General features: G+C 38.1%; 1 protein-coding gene across 1 annotated transcript in view; it reads left to right on the forward strand.

Moving 5' to 3' along the window:
• Positions 1-13503, forward strand: part of gucy1b1 (guanylate cyclase 1 soluble subunit beta 1) — a 74443-nt gene that overhangs the window by 46427 nt on the left and 14513 nt on the right. The window contains exons 6-9 of the mRNA XM_008111932.3: positions 7826-8056; positions 8499-8615; positions 8869-9002; positions 11007-11204. Of these exons, the coding sequence (XP_008110139.2) occupies positions 7826-8056; positions 8499-8615; positions 8869-9002; positions 11007-11204 (680 nt within the window). The remainder of the gene's footprint in view (positions 1-7825; positions 8057-8498; positions 8616-8868; positions 9003-11006; positions 11205-13503) is intronic.

A 13503-nucleotide genomic window follows, 5' to 3' on the forward strand; every position in this document is an offset into this window, starting at 1 on the left:
AATAGTTAACAATGTTGCATGCCACTCCAGATGATTTTAGGGATAGTGAGAGGCAACAGCAATAAATGAACAGATGACTGTTATATTGAGGTCTGTTTGTTTCCATGTGTATGTCATACCGATAGCAAGTGTAAATTCTGCAAAAGTGCTGGAGATATCAAACAATTTTTTTTATTTATTTACAGTATTTGTATTCTGCCCTTTGCACTCCGAAGGGGATTCAGGGCGGATCACAGAACACATATACAGCAAACGTTCAATGCCGTTATACATAGATAAGACAGACAACAGTACAGATAGAGGTATATAGGCATTTCCCATCTTTGGTGTCCTGGAGGTTATGCTCGGTTCTGGCCACGGGAGCTGTTGTTGCTTCATCCTCCATGTCGAAGAGCTCTGTTCACAGACTTCCTCCTTTTCTGATTGTCGGCATTTTTTTCTGATCTTTCCTTATGATGCCATTAAAATACCTCCCCACTTAAGCAGTACTTGTTTATCTACTCATAGCTGTTTTCTATCTGTTAGGTGAGCAGTGAGCTGGGCTGAAGGTCGGGCTTCAAACTGCCAACCTTTTTGATTGGTAAAATTTATTGCAGCTGGTGGTTAACCTGCTGTGCTAAAGTCCGTCCAAATTACACGTTAGTTATACTATACTGTCAGGCAGGACAGTTGGCATGTCAGAACTGGTGAAAGTCACTTTTTAAAATAACTGCTCCCAGAATCCCCCCATTTATTGTTGTAATTAAAATAATTATGTGATTGCTTACCATCACAGAATACCCATGCTGTCTGGGGGATATTTTGTAGTCCAAAACTTGTAATTTTCCAAGGTCTACTATTGGCTTGTGGATTCTAATTTGCTTTTCTCCCAGAACTCTAAGATCTATCATCAGCTGGAGCCAAGAATAAAAATAAAATAAGAAATTGGGTACTCTTGAACACATGCTGAAGAATTTGTGACCTAGTAACCTGAACAAAAATTCACAAGTCGTTTAACTCAAAGTAATGTGTGTTGTGACAAAGGTAGAGCCCGTAGTAGACTGGAACTCCTCCTGGATTGTGGAAATGGACATGGCATAAAAACTGGGGTAAATTTAGCTGGCCAAGTAATAAGGCGCCTCCAAGCCTATGATAAAGCAAGAAGCAAAGCATTTTCAGTGTCCAGTTAGCTGGCAGAGCTATAGCAGCTTTAACCTTTCTCATTGGGCTTGAATTTTGGATTGCTTTGTCTACATGACATATAGTCAATTTTTTTTTACTTCCAGAAATAGTGCTGTTGCCATTCAGGCTTGTACAATACAAAGACTCACAAATCATGATGCCAGTGTTCCGCTACCAGTTTTTTGCCACTTGCCATTAGGAGCCTTCATGTATTCAACAATGGATTTTTTTGCACAAGGACAACACAGGACTGGTACTAGCTGGGAATGGATAGCGATGGGTGCTGAGGCTTTAAGCCTTTCTCACACTAAAACATTAAATGTCCTCTTCCTCTAGCAGTGCTCATTCTGAAATTTGACCCAGAGAAACATAGCAATTTCTTAAGAGTTTGATCAGAGCCCAGAGATATGGCACCCTTAAGAAACATTTATTGTCGCCAACCTAATATAGCTGACAAGAAGAAGCTTTTCTCATACCTGTAAAATTGAGGATCATATTTTAATGCATAGGCTGTTTTATAGGAATATTCATTCTCAATCCAAAAATGACCTAAGATCTACGCCATCGTGTGCAGTTTTTTTACAACCCACTGTGATGTTTTCTTTTTTAATATGTGACTGAGTCAATTTTATTTGAGAAGTAAAGAGCAAACAGCAACAAAGAGGTTACAGTGTTTTAATAGACTTTCAAAACACTTATTTGCTGATATGAAACACTGCAATCCCCTTAAAAGCACTAAAAGAAATTGCACTGGAATGCCAGCACCAGCACTTAATCTGAGCAACTAGTGCACTGATCAGAATTGAATTTGTGAAAGAGTTGTCTGTGATATGACATTGTTATTTGGTTTTTGAATTCAGCACCCTGAAATATGTTAAAAGAGCAACAATACTGAAAAAAGTTTATGTCATCTCAGGCTTTTGTTGTTATAGCTTATAAAGGGCAATTTTAAAGTCTTGTATAAGGCAGTACAAAGGCACTTTCAAAACTCTTGCTTCCCTATTGAAATTATTTTTCAAATAGCTGAGCAGTAGCATCCACTTTGCTGCAAATCACAGGAGGGAGAATTTGCTAGATATCTCTTTGAAACCTGAAGGGCAATTTGTCTTCATTTTTACTTTGGTTACCATGGTGAAGGAGTTCGTAGACATAACCGGTTGACGTCACTTGCAAGCTAGGTCCACAGGGGGAAACAAAAACCCAACTTTATTCCTGACTGTGTCGCTGTTGGTGATGCTCTTTCATTTACTAAGTATTTCATAGTCTCACTGTTTAATAAAAGCACCTAAGTGGGAGAAGGCATATGAAACTCATGAGATTTGCTTTGCTTATTTTACTCTGTTTTTAATGAAGTTATTTAGCTATTCTTTCATGGATTTATTCTGATCTATATCCTACTGTCTCCTTTGGGGACCATGTTCTCTGCTGTATTAGAAGATGTTACAAATTTAAGTGAAGATAATTGGTTATCATTCCAATTAGAAGGTTCAAGAGAATGAACTAAATGTGAAAATAGGTTCTGTAGGTTTGTACTTAAGTAGAATTTGTATATAAGTTGGAACAGGTACATTTTAAAGGTAAAGGTTTCCTCTGACATTAAGTCTAGTCGTGTCCAACACTGGAGGTTGGTGCTCATCTCCATTTCTAAGCCGAAGAGCTGGCCGTAGACACCTCCAAGGTCATGTGGCCGGCATGACTGCATGGAGTGCCATTACCTTCCTGCTGGAGTGGTACCTATTGATCTACTCACATTTGCATGTTTTTTAACTGCTAGGTTGGCAGAAGCTGGGACTAAAAGCGGAAGCTCACCCCTCTCCCCGGATTCAAACCGCCTGTGACGACTCTAAGCTGCAAGAGCACTGGGAACCAGGCACGGAGGCCAATAAACAATCTAATATCTTTATTAAAGAAATAAAAGAGTCAAACAAAAATAAGCAGAGTATATAGTCCAGCAATAGTCCTTTTAGGAAAGGTCAAATATAGTCCAATAATATGTAGTTAGATGTCCAGTATTAGAGTTCAAAGTTTTAAATCCAATAACCGAAACACACTCAAACTTCCAAGCAGTTTGAGTGGGGAAATGAGCAAGGTCTTTCAAGAGTCCCAGGTTCAATGTCCGAGGCTAGGATAACAAGGCAAGGCAAGGTTGGTCGTGGTGGAACTGAATCGCAGTCCAGACTTGGCAGGGAGACGAGACGCAATGCCCGGTCTACTCGAGAGTAGCGCGCTGCAGAAACTAGAGACGATGTTGGGTTCCCAACTGACACGTTGACACCGCGATGGCCAGCCTGCACGCAGAACTTTTAAGGGACTTCGAATCTCCCCTCAAACCAGGTGCCTGAACACTTTTTCCCAAGGGAAACAGACTGAAGACAACAACTTGCCAGATGCAAACCTCCCTGGAAACTCTCAAGGGAATCGGTTTAATTAGCATTTGCCCTCTCCGCTAATCTCGCGCTTTTCCTCCTATTCTGCTTCTCAGAGTGGAATGGTTCCAAAAACAATCTCCTATCAAAAGAAGCACTCTCCAGGGAACCAGGCTCTGTTTCAAGGGCTTTTGTAATTAACTGTGGGCTAAAACTGCCAACAGGGGACATCTGGAAGGGAGCAGAATCTTGCTGAGTTGGCACAAACCCCATATCCTCTTCAGTCTGATCCATAATGGCTGCGGGTCATGACTCAAGGGTCCCTGAGACATCACACCGCCAACCTTTCAGTCCGCAAGTTCAGTAGCTCCGCGGTTTAACCCACTGCGCCACCATTTAAAGTTAAAGTGTAACTACAGGCAATTATATGAAAATTTAGGCTTATCATAGAAACAAAGATTGGTGAGAAAGCTTCAGTGGAAAAACGTTTTTTCCGATGACAACTCTTATAGGAATGAATTCCCCTTCTTAGAAGTAGATTTCCTCTGATTTCCTGTGTCTCACCCCCTTTCCTAATTGTGAGTTGGATATTAGTCAGATGTCTGTAACCTGGAAATTGCCTGTATTCTACTGATGGAAGAGGTGACTTTTTTGGACCAAATTCTAATTTGGGAAAGGGTCTTGGGGAGACTGGATTCCACCAGTGAGTTTGCTATAGATGCAGGTTGGACTGAAAGAAAGTTGTGAGTTCAAATATGATTATTACCAGCTTTGACATTTTCCCACAAAATATACAAAGCTCTGTTCATTTCGCTGCATACAGTATCTTTTCAATCCAGAGATAAACCCAGAGCTTCCTGTCAGCCGTGGCCACCCTCAGCTACTTCAAATTCAAGCCAGTCACTTCAATGATATCATCCATCCATTTTGCCCTTAGTTGGCCCCTCTTCCTTTCTCCTTCCATTTTCCCCAGCATCATTCTCTTCTCCAAGTTTTCCTGTTTTCTAATGATGTGGCCAAAATATTTAATCTTTGCCTCTAATAACCTTCCCTCCAGTGAGCAGTCGGGAATTATTTCCTGGAGTATGGACTGGTTGGATCTTCTTTCAGTCCAAGGCACTCTCAGAATTTTCCTCCAACACCACAATTCAAAAGCACCTATCTTCCTTCGCTCAGCCTTCCTTATGATCCAGCTTTTGCATCCATAGGTTACTATGGGGAATACAATTGCTTTAACTATGCAGACCTTCATTGCTAGTGTGATGTCTCTACTCTTCACTATTTTATCGAGATCGATCATTGCTTTCCTCTCAAGAAGTAAAGTCTTCTGATTTCCTGGCTGCAGTCTGCATCTGCAGTAATCTTTATGCTTAGATATACAAGTCAGTCACTGCCTCCACATTTTCTCCCTCTATTTGTTTCCAATAACAGAGGGCATAGCTACAGATCAGAATTGTTAGTAAGCATCAATCTGCTCTCAGATTATGAACAGGGCCAGTAACAAAGTTAGGAGTATGCAAAAGATAAATTTAATGTCTGATTAAGATAGAATCCTCATGCCACCTTTATCAGGCTACCAATTCAAAATCAACTCTATTTTATAGCCTCACGATTTCTGTTTCACTCAGCAAGCAGAGAAAATGGGAGAAGAGGCTTGCAGGCTGACCAGTGGAAACTTCTAATATACTTCAATTCTGTTTAATAAGAACAGCTCCCATCATCCCTGACTATTGGCTATGCTGGATGGCACTAATGGAGTTAGAGATGGGCATTGTTTTGATGAAGTCTGCAACATTTAGTTAGCTAACTTATTACATTAATTGGTTAACATCCATTTCCGTAAGTTAAAAATAGAATAATGACAGGGCCCTCAACTTTTTAAAATGTGCAGAGCTTTTTCTAAAATAATTAAGAACTGAGGCTCGCAGGCACCATTTTAGAAATAACTTTTATTCCCCATAGATTCTTCTAAAATGGTGCCTGCTGTGATATATGAGGTTGTTTAAAAGCTCAGAAATTATACTTATTACTCCTGTATATTATTCATGTTATTATGCAAACTATTGCTGATTAAGTCTCCTGATTGTTTAGTAGGACTGAAACTAATATAGTAATCCCACTAAAATTATTTTAAACCCTAATGGATGATTAAAGTAGAAGTGGAAAAGGGTTGATCTTTCTTCAAGCAGTTTTTTCTTGTTGTTTGAAGATTTGTAAATGTTATTAGAAGATGAATTGCTTCTGTCAAACTCTTTATAGAGCTTTTGTATGGCTTTCTGTAGCCAAGCCAACAAGAATCACATAGGGTGTCACGAGAACATCTGTTGTTTGGATATTTTCCTTGCTTCCATAAAAGTGAGACACAGGTACAAGCAGTTTATCTAATTTTGGAAAAGCCCTCATAAATTAATTTCTGAAAGTCCTGCCTGCTGTCTTATCTGACACCAATAAATTGCCACAACAATAAAAGCAAATCTGGCTTGAGTCCAGGTTGTTGCTTGCGCAAGCTAAAACATGCCTGTTTTTATACCAAAGTGTGTCACCAATTTCCTCCTCTTTCTGCAGTTTTTATTCTCCTTTCAAACCACCTTGAGATTAGAAAAGCTTCCTTAGCAGTGAGGTACATGCATTAAAGGGGGAGGCCATAGTCATCAGAAAAATCCAAACACATAAATATGCAATATTTCTGCTTCTCTATGCAAAATCATGCAAAAGGTTTTATTATTCCTATGTGGATGCAGTTTACTGATTTATTCTAAGCAAGATTTATATTATACTAGCTATGTCAAAACACACTTCCAGTATTTCCATCTATAATACATAACTTCCCTTCCCCATATGTTGTTTCCAACCATTTGTTTTAGATGTAGTGAACTTCTTTTCAGTTTGAAAACCAAATAAGAGTTGGAAAGAATGTTGTAGATTATGTTCCAGCAGTAATTAGGGCTAAAAGCATAAACCTAAATCCATATAAGCATCCTTTATGCAATTCCTACCAATTTAGGGCCCTTCCACACAGCCATATAACCCAAAATATCAAGGCAGATAATCCACAATATCTGCTTTGAACTGGAATATCTGAGTCTACACTGCCATATAATCCAGTTCAATTTGGATTTTATACAGCTGTGTGGAAGGGGCCTTAGAAATTTTCTTATGTAACAGAAACCTAACCTTTAAATAGCCTTCAATATTAGACAATGATTAGTGTCAAAGGGTGCTTTATGTTAAATAATTCTTTTGTGGTTGGTCACAGTTCTGCTTCTTATTCTGAATTAGACTATTCAAAATTGTTTTTGAAAGACCATGTAAAATAACATTAATAAATATGCAAATAGTCAAGGCTGGTAGTACAAACCAACAAAAGTAGAATGATAACATTGCTTTTAGTCAGTTGGAGATTTCATGACCCTTGGACCTTTTATCCAGTAAGCTTAGGGCCCTTCCACACAGGCATATAACCCAGAATATCAAGGCAGATAATCCACAATATGTGCTTTGAATGGGGTTATCTGAGTCTACACTGTCATATAATCCAGTTCAATGTGGATTTTATGCAACTGTCTAGAAGGGACTTAAAATAATGCAGTTCAAATCAGATAATGTGGATTATCTGCTTTGATAACTTGGATGGGTTGTTGTTGAGTTTTCTGGGCTTTATGGTCATGTTCCAAAAGTATTCTTTCCTGACGTTTTGCCCACATCTATGGCAGGCATCCTCAGAGGTTATAAGGTCTATTGGAAACTAAGCAAGGGAATGTCCTGGGTGGGAGAAAGAATGCTGTTTGATTCAAGTGTGAATGTTGCAATTGGCCATCTTGATTAGCATTGAATATCCTGGATTATCTGGCAGTGTAGAAGGGGCCAAAGCCCCTTTCTGTTTAGAGGTTTACTCCATATCAGCCTTGATCTTCATTCTGGCCTAGATGATTGATGAATTTTCAAATTCATAACCAAAATAAGGAAATAATTTTGAAATGTAAGAGCAACTCTTCTTTCTTAGTGGAGAATAATGACTAAATAAGGTACTGGTCAGTTTTTATTAAATATATTTTAGAGATTGAAAAAGGGAAACTATACAACTTTGTTAGTCAGGAATTATGGATATGACATTTGTTTACTGATTGACTCATAAATTTATGGCAAAGGAAATGAAACTTGTTCAGGCCTTGATATTGGGGTTATGTGTTTGTAAAATGTTCATTGTTTTGTGTATTGTTTTCAGTGTAAGCTGATAATGTATGTAAATATTTTTTTAAGGGAGGTTTATAATTTCTACATTTATTGTGTTCATTCAGGTTATTCAGCAGAGAAATGAAGAGTGTGATCATATTCAATTTTTAATTGAAGAGAAGGAGTCTAAGGAAGAGGATTTTTATGAAGATTTGGACAGATTTGAAGAGAATGGTACCCAAGAGTCACGCATTAGCCCTTATACTTTTTGCAAGGCTTTCCCTTTTCATATTATATTTGACAGAGATCTAGTTGTCACCCAGTGTGGCAATGCAATATACAGAGTCCTTCCACAGGTGAGAATACTTTTTCCTTATTGCCTCCTCATTCCATTTCTATGTTTTAATTTGTTTATCGTGATTGCACTTCGTATCCTGTGTAAGCTAATCATTTGAATGCATTCAATTGGCAACCCCGCTCCCCAATGTTATTCTCATTGAATTTAATCTTTATTTACATCACAAACTCGTCTTTCAACACCCACTAATCTTTTAAACTTACTTTGCTATTTTAGCAACTTTTAGCATTACAAAATACCTATTATATTGTTGTTGTTGTTGTTATTCTGAAAGAAAAGATTCCTGACCAAAAAAAGATGCATTTTACTAAAATCCAAAGAAGTGGAACCAACTTTCAATATTGTACTTTTAAATTAACACAACTGACAAAGGCAAAATTTAATCACAGTGTCTAGCACTAAATTTGTAAAGTGAAATTCATGTTTTGTTTCTGTTTCAGCTCCAGCCAGGATACTGCAATCTCTTGTCAGTATTTTCATTGGTTCGGCCTCATATTGATATTAGTTTCCATGGAATCCTTTCACACATCAACACCGTTTTTGTGTTGAGGAGCAAGGTAATCTATTTTTTTCTCTAAACAAGACTGCTTCAATTGGACGAACAACAAAATCCCACACCTTGACTTTATTCTGAAGTAATAAAAAAGACCTTTTCCTTACTACTTTCTTGGCCTGCTTCTGTTTGGGTTATCGTGGGGGAAAGAAAGACATCCAAATTAAATTGTGGGTGGCATTAAAATGATGAGTGTCGGAAAGCACCTACACTTATCACAGGTAACTTGAGCTGAAGTTATTTTTTTTCCTTACAAGGAAGGGCTCTTGGATGTGGAAAAGTTGGAATGTGAAGATGAATTAACTGGCACAGAGATCAGTTGCTTACGGCTGAAGGGTCAAATGATCTACTTACCTGAAGCAGATAGTATCCTCTTCCTTTGTTCTCCCAGGTAATTGAACAAGATTTCAGTGTATTGCATTATTATACTAAAACTGGTGTTTTGAGGATCCAAACAACTCAGATGAAAACAATGTGTACATGTCTACTTCAAAATGGCTATATTTGAGGGCTCTTAATGTTGATCAGAGCAGTAGAGCTTGGTGAGGAAGATATTTAACCTTGTTCTCTGCGTCATCAACATGATATGAATCCTGTTCTGTAGTATCTGTAAGTACCACTTGAACCAATACTTGTGTTTTTTCTAAGAACTATCAACAGCTTTAGAATATCATCTTTAGTTTGCAAAATGAATTGAAGACGTGGTTATATCAGTCAGATATGGAAATCCAGTCATAAATCATCACATTTGTTTTGCAGTTTTGTATAAGCATTTCTTGGACACTCATCATTTATTAAGCAGTACTAATTCACTGATTGTTATCAAATGTATTGAACTGCTCCCAGGGCTGTAGCCAGGGGTGCGGGGTTAAAAGTTCAACCCCCCTCCCCCCGGTAATGTGTCAGGTTAAAAAGACCCTGGTTTACTCATAAATTGGTTAACCAATTAAAAATCATGAGTAAACCAGCTTTTGAGGGGGGGGGGTTGAATCCTTTCGGGAGGGGGTTGAACCCTTAAACCCTCCCTTCTGGCTACAGCCCTGACTGGTCCTATTGTATTTCTTCCTCTTATCTGTAATGTAGGTTAATATCCAAACCATAGTAGGTAAACTCACACTGATGTATGTTGCATTCAATCATACATATTTTTCTACACATTCTTAATTATAGTACAACCCTCATGTCCACAGAATTAATAATATAATAATTTACTTTATTTCTATTCTGCTCTAGCTCCCAGAGGGGACTTGGAGCAGATTACAGAATACATATACGGCAAGCATTCAATGCTGTTATACAATTAACAACAAGACAAACAACATAGAGAAGCAAGGCTTCCCTCTTTTTTCATTTCTGGCATCTGAAGGCTATGCTCGACTAGGCCATAGGAAGGTGCTGTTGTTCCATTTTCCATGCCGAGGAGCCTGTTGTCCTTGGACAACTTCCTGATTGAAGTTTGCCGGCATATTTTTCAGGGGTACCTTTTGCCTCCCCACCAAAGGGGTACCTATTTATCTACTCGCATTGCTATTTTCAAACTGCTAGGTAAACAGAAACTAGGACTGACAGTGGGATCTCACCCCAACCCATAGTTGGCAGTTTAACCCGCTGTGCTAGCCGCCACCCCAGCCCCTTCCACACAATTTCTGCTTTGAACTGGAATATATGGCAGTGTGGACTCGGGTAACCCAGTTCAAAGCAGATATTGTGTGGGTTTTGCCTTCATATTTTGGGTTATATGCCTGTGTGGAAGGGTCCCCCGTATGAGCTTTTACTTATTTACGGTTTCACTTATTCACTTAGGGCAGTGGTTCTCAACCTGTGGGTCCCCAGGTGTTTTGACCTACAACTCCAAGAAATCCCAGCCAGTTTACCAGCTGTTGGGATTTCTGGGAGTTGAAGGTCAAAAACAGGACCCCAGGCTGAGAACCACTGACTTAGGGCCTCCTGTACAAATTACACCTCTTCTTCATACCTCCCTAATTTGTCCCATTGAAAATAATATGGTTCGCTCTTATCAAAATTTCCTTGTATAAATGTGAAGTCTGGAAACGTATCACCCATTGATATAGGGGCTGTACTGTGTCATACAAATGTATAGTCCATCCTCATTCAGGGCTAGTAAAGTAGAAAAATAGATGTTATAATTATGAGGCATAAATGAGGTTTACCTTTGTATTCTTCTGAGGCTGAGAAAGTGAGACTTGCCCAGAGTCACACAGTGTATTTTTAGGACTTAGTCAGAGCTTGGTATCAGGATTTGTAGTCCCATGATCAAACTGTAAAGCATGCTGGTGCTTCCAAAATGATGGAATTAGTAATATTTAGCCACTGCTAAATCTAATCTTTCCCACTATTTTTTTCTCATGCCTTTAATTGTCTTTTTCTATTACAGTGTGATGAATTTAGATGATTTAACCAGAAGAGGGCTGTACTTGAGTGACATCCCTCTTCATGATGCCACCCGTGATTTGGTCCTTTTGGGGGAGCAGTTTAGAGAGGAATACAAGCTAACACAAGAATTGGAGATACTAACAGATAGGCTTCAGCACACGTTAAGGGCACTGGAAGATGAAAAGAAGAAAACAGACACGTAAGACATAAATAACAATTTTTAATAAAAATTAAAAAGAAGTCATTTTTTTAGTCTTGTTTTCCTGTATTTTAAAATTTCATAAACTCTTTTGTTCCGCATTGTCCAGTGACAAAATGAACAGGAGGATGTAGCCTTTCTCATTACAGTGTTCCCTCACTACTTCGCGGTTCACTTTTTGCGGATTTGCTGTTTTGCAGTTTTTCAATAAACTGTAAAAGACTATTATAAATCATAAAAAATTTACAGCCTAAGGAAGGGAGGAAGCAGAAGCCAAAGGGAGAGAAAAGGAGCCCAAGGGGCAACAGGAGGAGGAGGCGATTTATCAACACACGATTGGTTGATAAAGACTTAAAATAGTGTATAACTACTAAAATAATGTATAAATATTAAAATAAATATAGTGTTCCTACTTCACGGATTTTCACTTATTGTGGATGGTCCTGGAACCTAACCCCTGCAATAAGTGAGGGAACACTGTATTGCCAAAGAAAAACTAAACAGGTCCTTCTCTCTGTTGCACCATCTTCATATTTATAATTTATGGGAATATGGGGGGAAGGGGTTTGTCCATGACTAACCCCAAACTCTGGAGCTCCTTCTGAGAGAAGTTAAACTGGAACCTTCCTTACTATCTTTCTGCACTCAAGTGAATACCTTTTATTCTGGCAGGCCTTTGTGAATTGATTTTTGGTATAAAAATACCATGTATAACGTGCTGGACTTTTCTTTGTTGTTTGAATGGGTTTTTGTTTGTTTTAACTGATTTTGATTTTTAATTTTATAAACAACCTTGCAACTTTTATATGTGAATGTTTACTATATTTGTTGTAAGCCATCTTAAGTTCTACACTAGGAAAAATACCAGAAATTTGAATTTAGTGTGAGTGGCCAAGGTTTAGAGAGATCTAAACAGGAACAGAACAAATGAATGGGAAAATTGTAATCATAGTCAAAGAATAAAAGCAAACCAGGCTACATCAGTTATGAAATCGTCAATAACTTCTATTTTTTAAAGAGACAAATGCTTTTCAGCTTTATCACAAATTGGTCTTCTTCAGAGGATTTTCTAAAAATAAACAGAAGCACATTTACAATATTTGAGACAACACATAAACAACTCTTTAAAAACCCCTTGTCTTAAAAACATTACATCTTCTATTATATAAATATACACATACTAATCTACAAACATTCCTGGAGATGTCAAAGCTTTCATGGCTGTAATCACTGGCTTGCTGTGGGTTTTCTGGGCTGTATGGCCATATTCCAGAAGCATTCTCTCCTGACATTTTGCCCACATCTATGGCAGGCATCCTCAGAGACCTCAGAACCTCTGAGGATGCCTGCCATAGATGTGGGCGAAACGTCAGGAGAGAATGCTTCTGGAACATGGTCATAAAGCCCAGAAAATTCAAAGCAACCCAATTCCTGGTGTTGCAGCATGCACTCTATACAAGTGAACCACCAGATATTTTAAAAAAGGAAATAGGTCTATAGATGAGATCAGATTTTTAAAAAAATAAAATGAGTTCATCTAATGAGAACAAATGAAGAAGATAGTTGATATAATCTGTCCCCAAAGTTACTCATGTTGCTTTCACACACAGCTGATGTAATGAGCTGAAAAATTACTCTATTGTAATCCACCATTCTATGCTTTCTATATTAAGGATCATATCTCAGGAAAAAAAATCTAAAACGTGATTGTATGCATTCAAGGCAAAACATAAAGAAGTGATATTATATTACTAGTAATGGCTATTATCTAGCTTACTCCTTTGATGTTCCTTAGCCAATTCTCGCAAGAACTACAACATTGTGACTTTTTGTTCATTTTCTTCAGTTATATCCCATCTTTGTCCCAGTAATGAAATTCCAAGTGGCTAACAGCATATCCCCAAACAATATAGGTGATAAACTATACAAACATTAATTAAAATATAAATAAAAACACTATCTAAAAGGCAATTAAACCATTCATAAAGTTAAAAGAGTAAAAATCAAAAACATCTCATTCGAATTCTAAAACCCTGTTGGTATAAGAAAGTTATACCCTTGCTGTTGGAGGAGGACAAGGAGGAATAATGGAGTGCCTGAAGAGGAGATTTAAAAGACTAGGAGCAGTCAAGAAGAAGGCCGTCTCTCTTTTTCTAAGCAAATGAGCCTGAGTTGGTGAGAAAGAGCGAAGGGTCTCTTCAGAAGATTTTATCGTGCTAATGGTCTCATACAGAGAGGTATGATCATTGAAATAGCATGGATTCAAACTGTAAAGGGCTTTAGAAGTCACCATCGGCAC

Source organism: Anolis carolinensis, chromosome 5 (assembly GCF_035594765.1).
Source record: "Anolis carolinensis isolate JA03-04 chromosome 5, rAnoCar3.1.pri, whole genome shotgun sequence".
Lineage (NCBI taxonomy): Eukaryota > Metazoa > Chordata > Lepidosauria > Squamata > Dactyloidae > Anolis > Anolis carolinensis.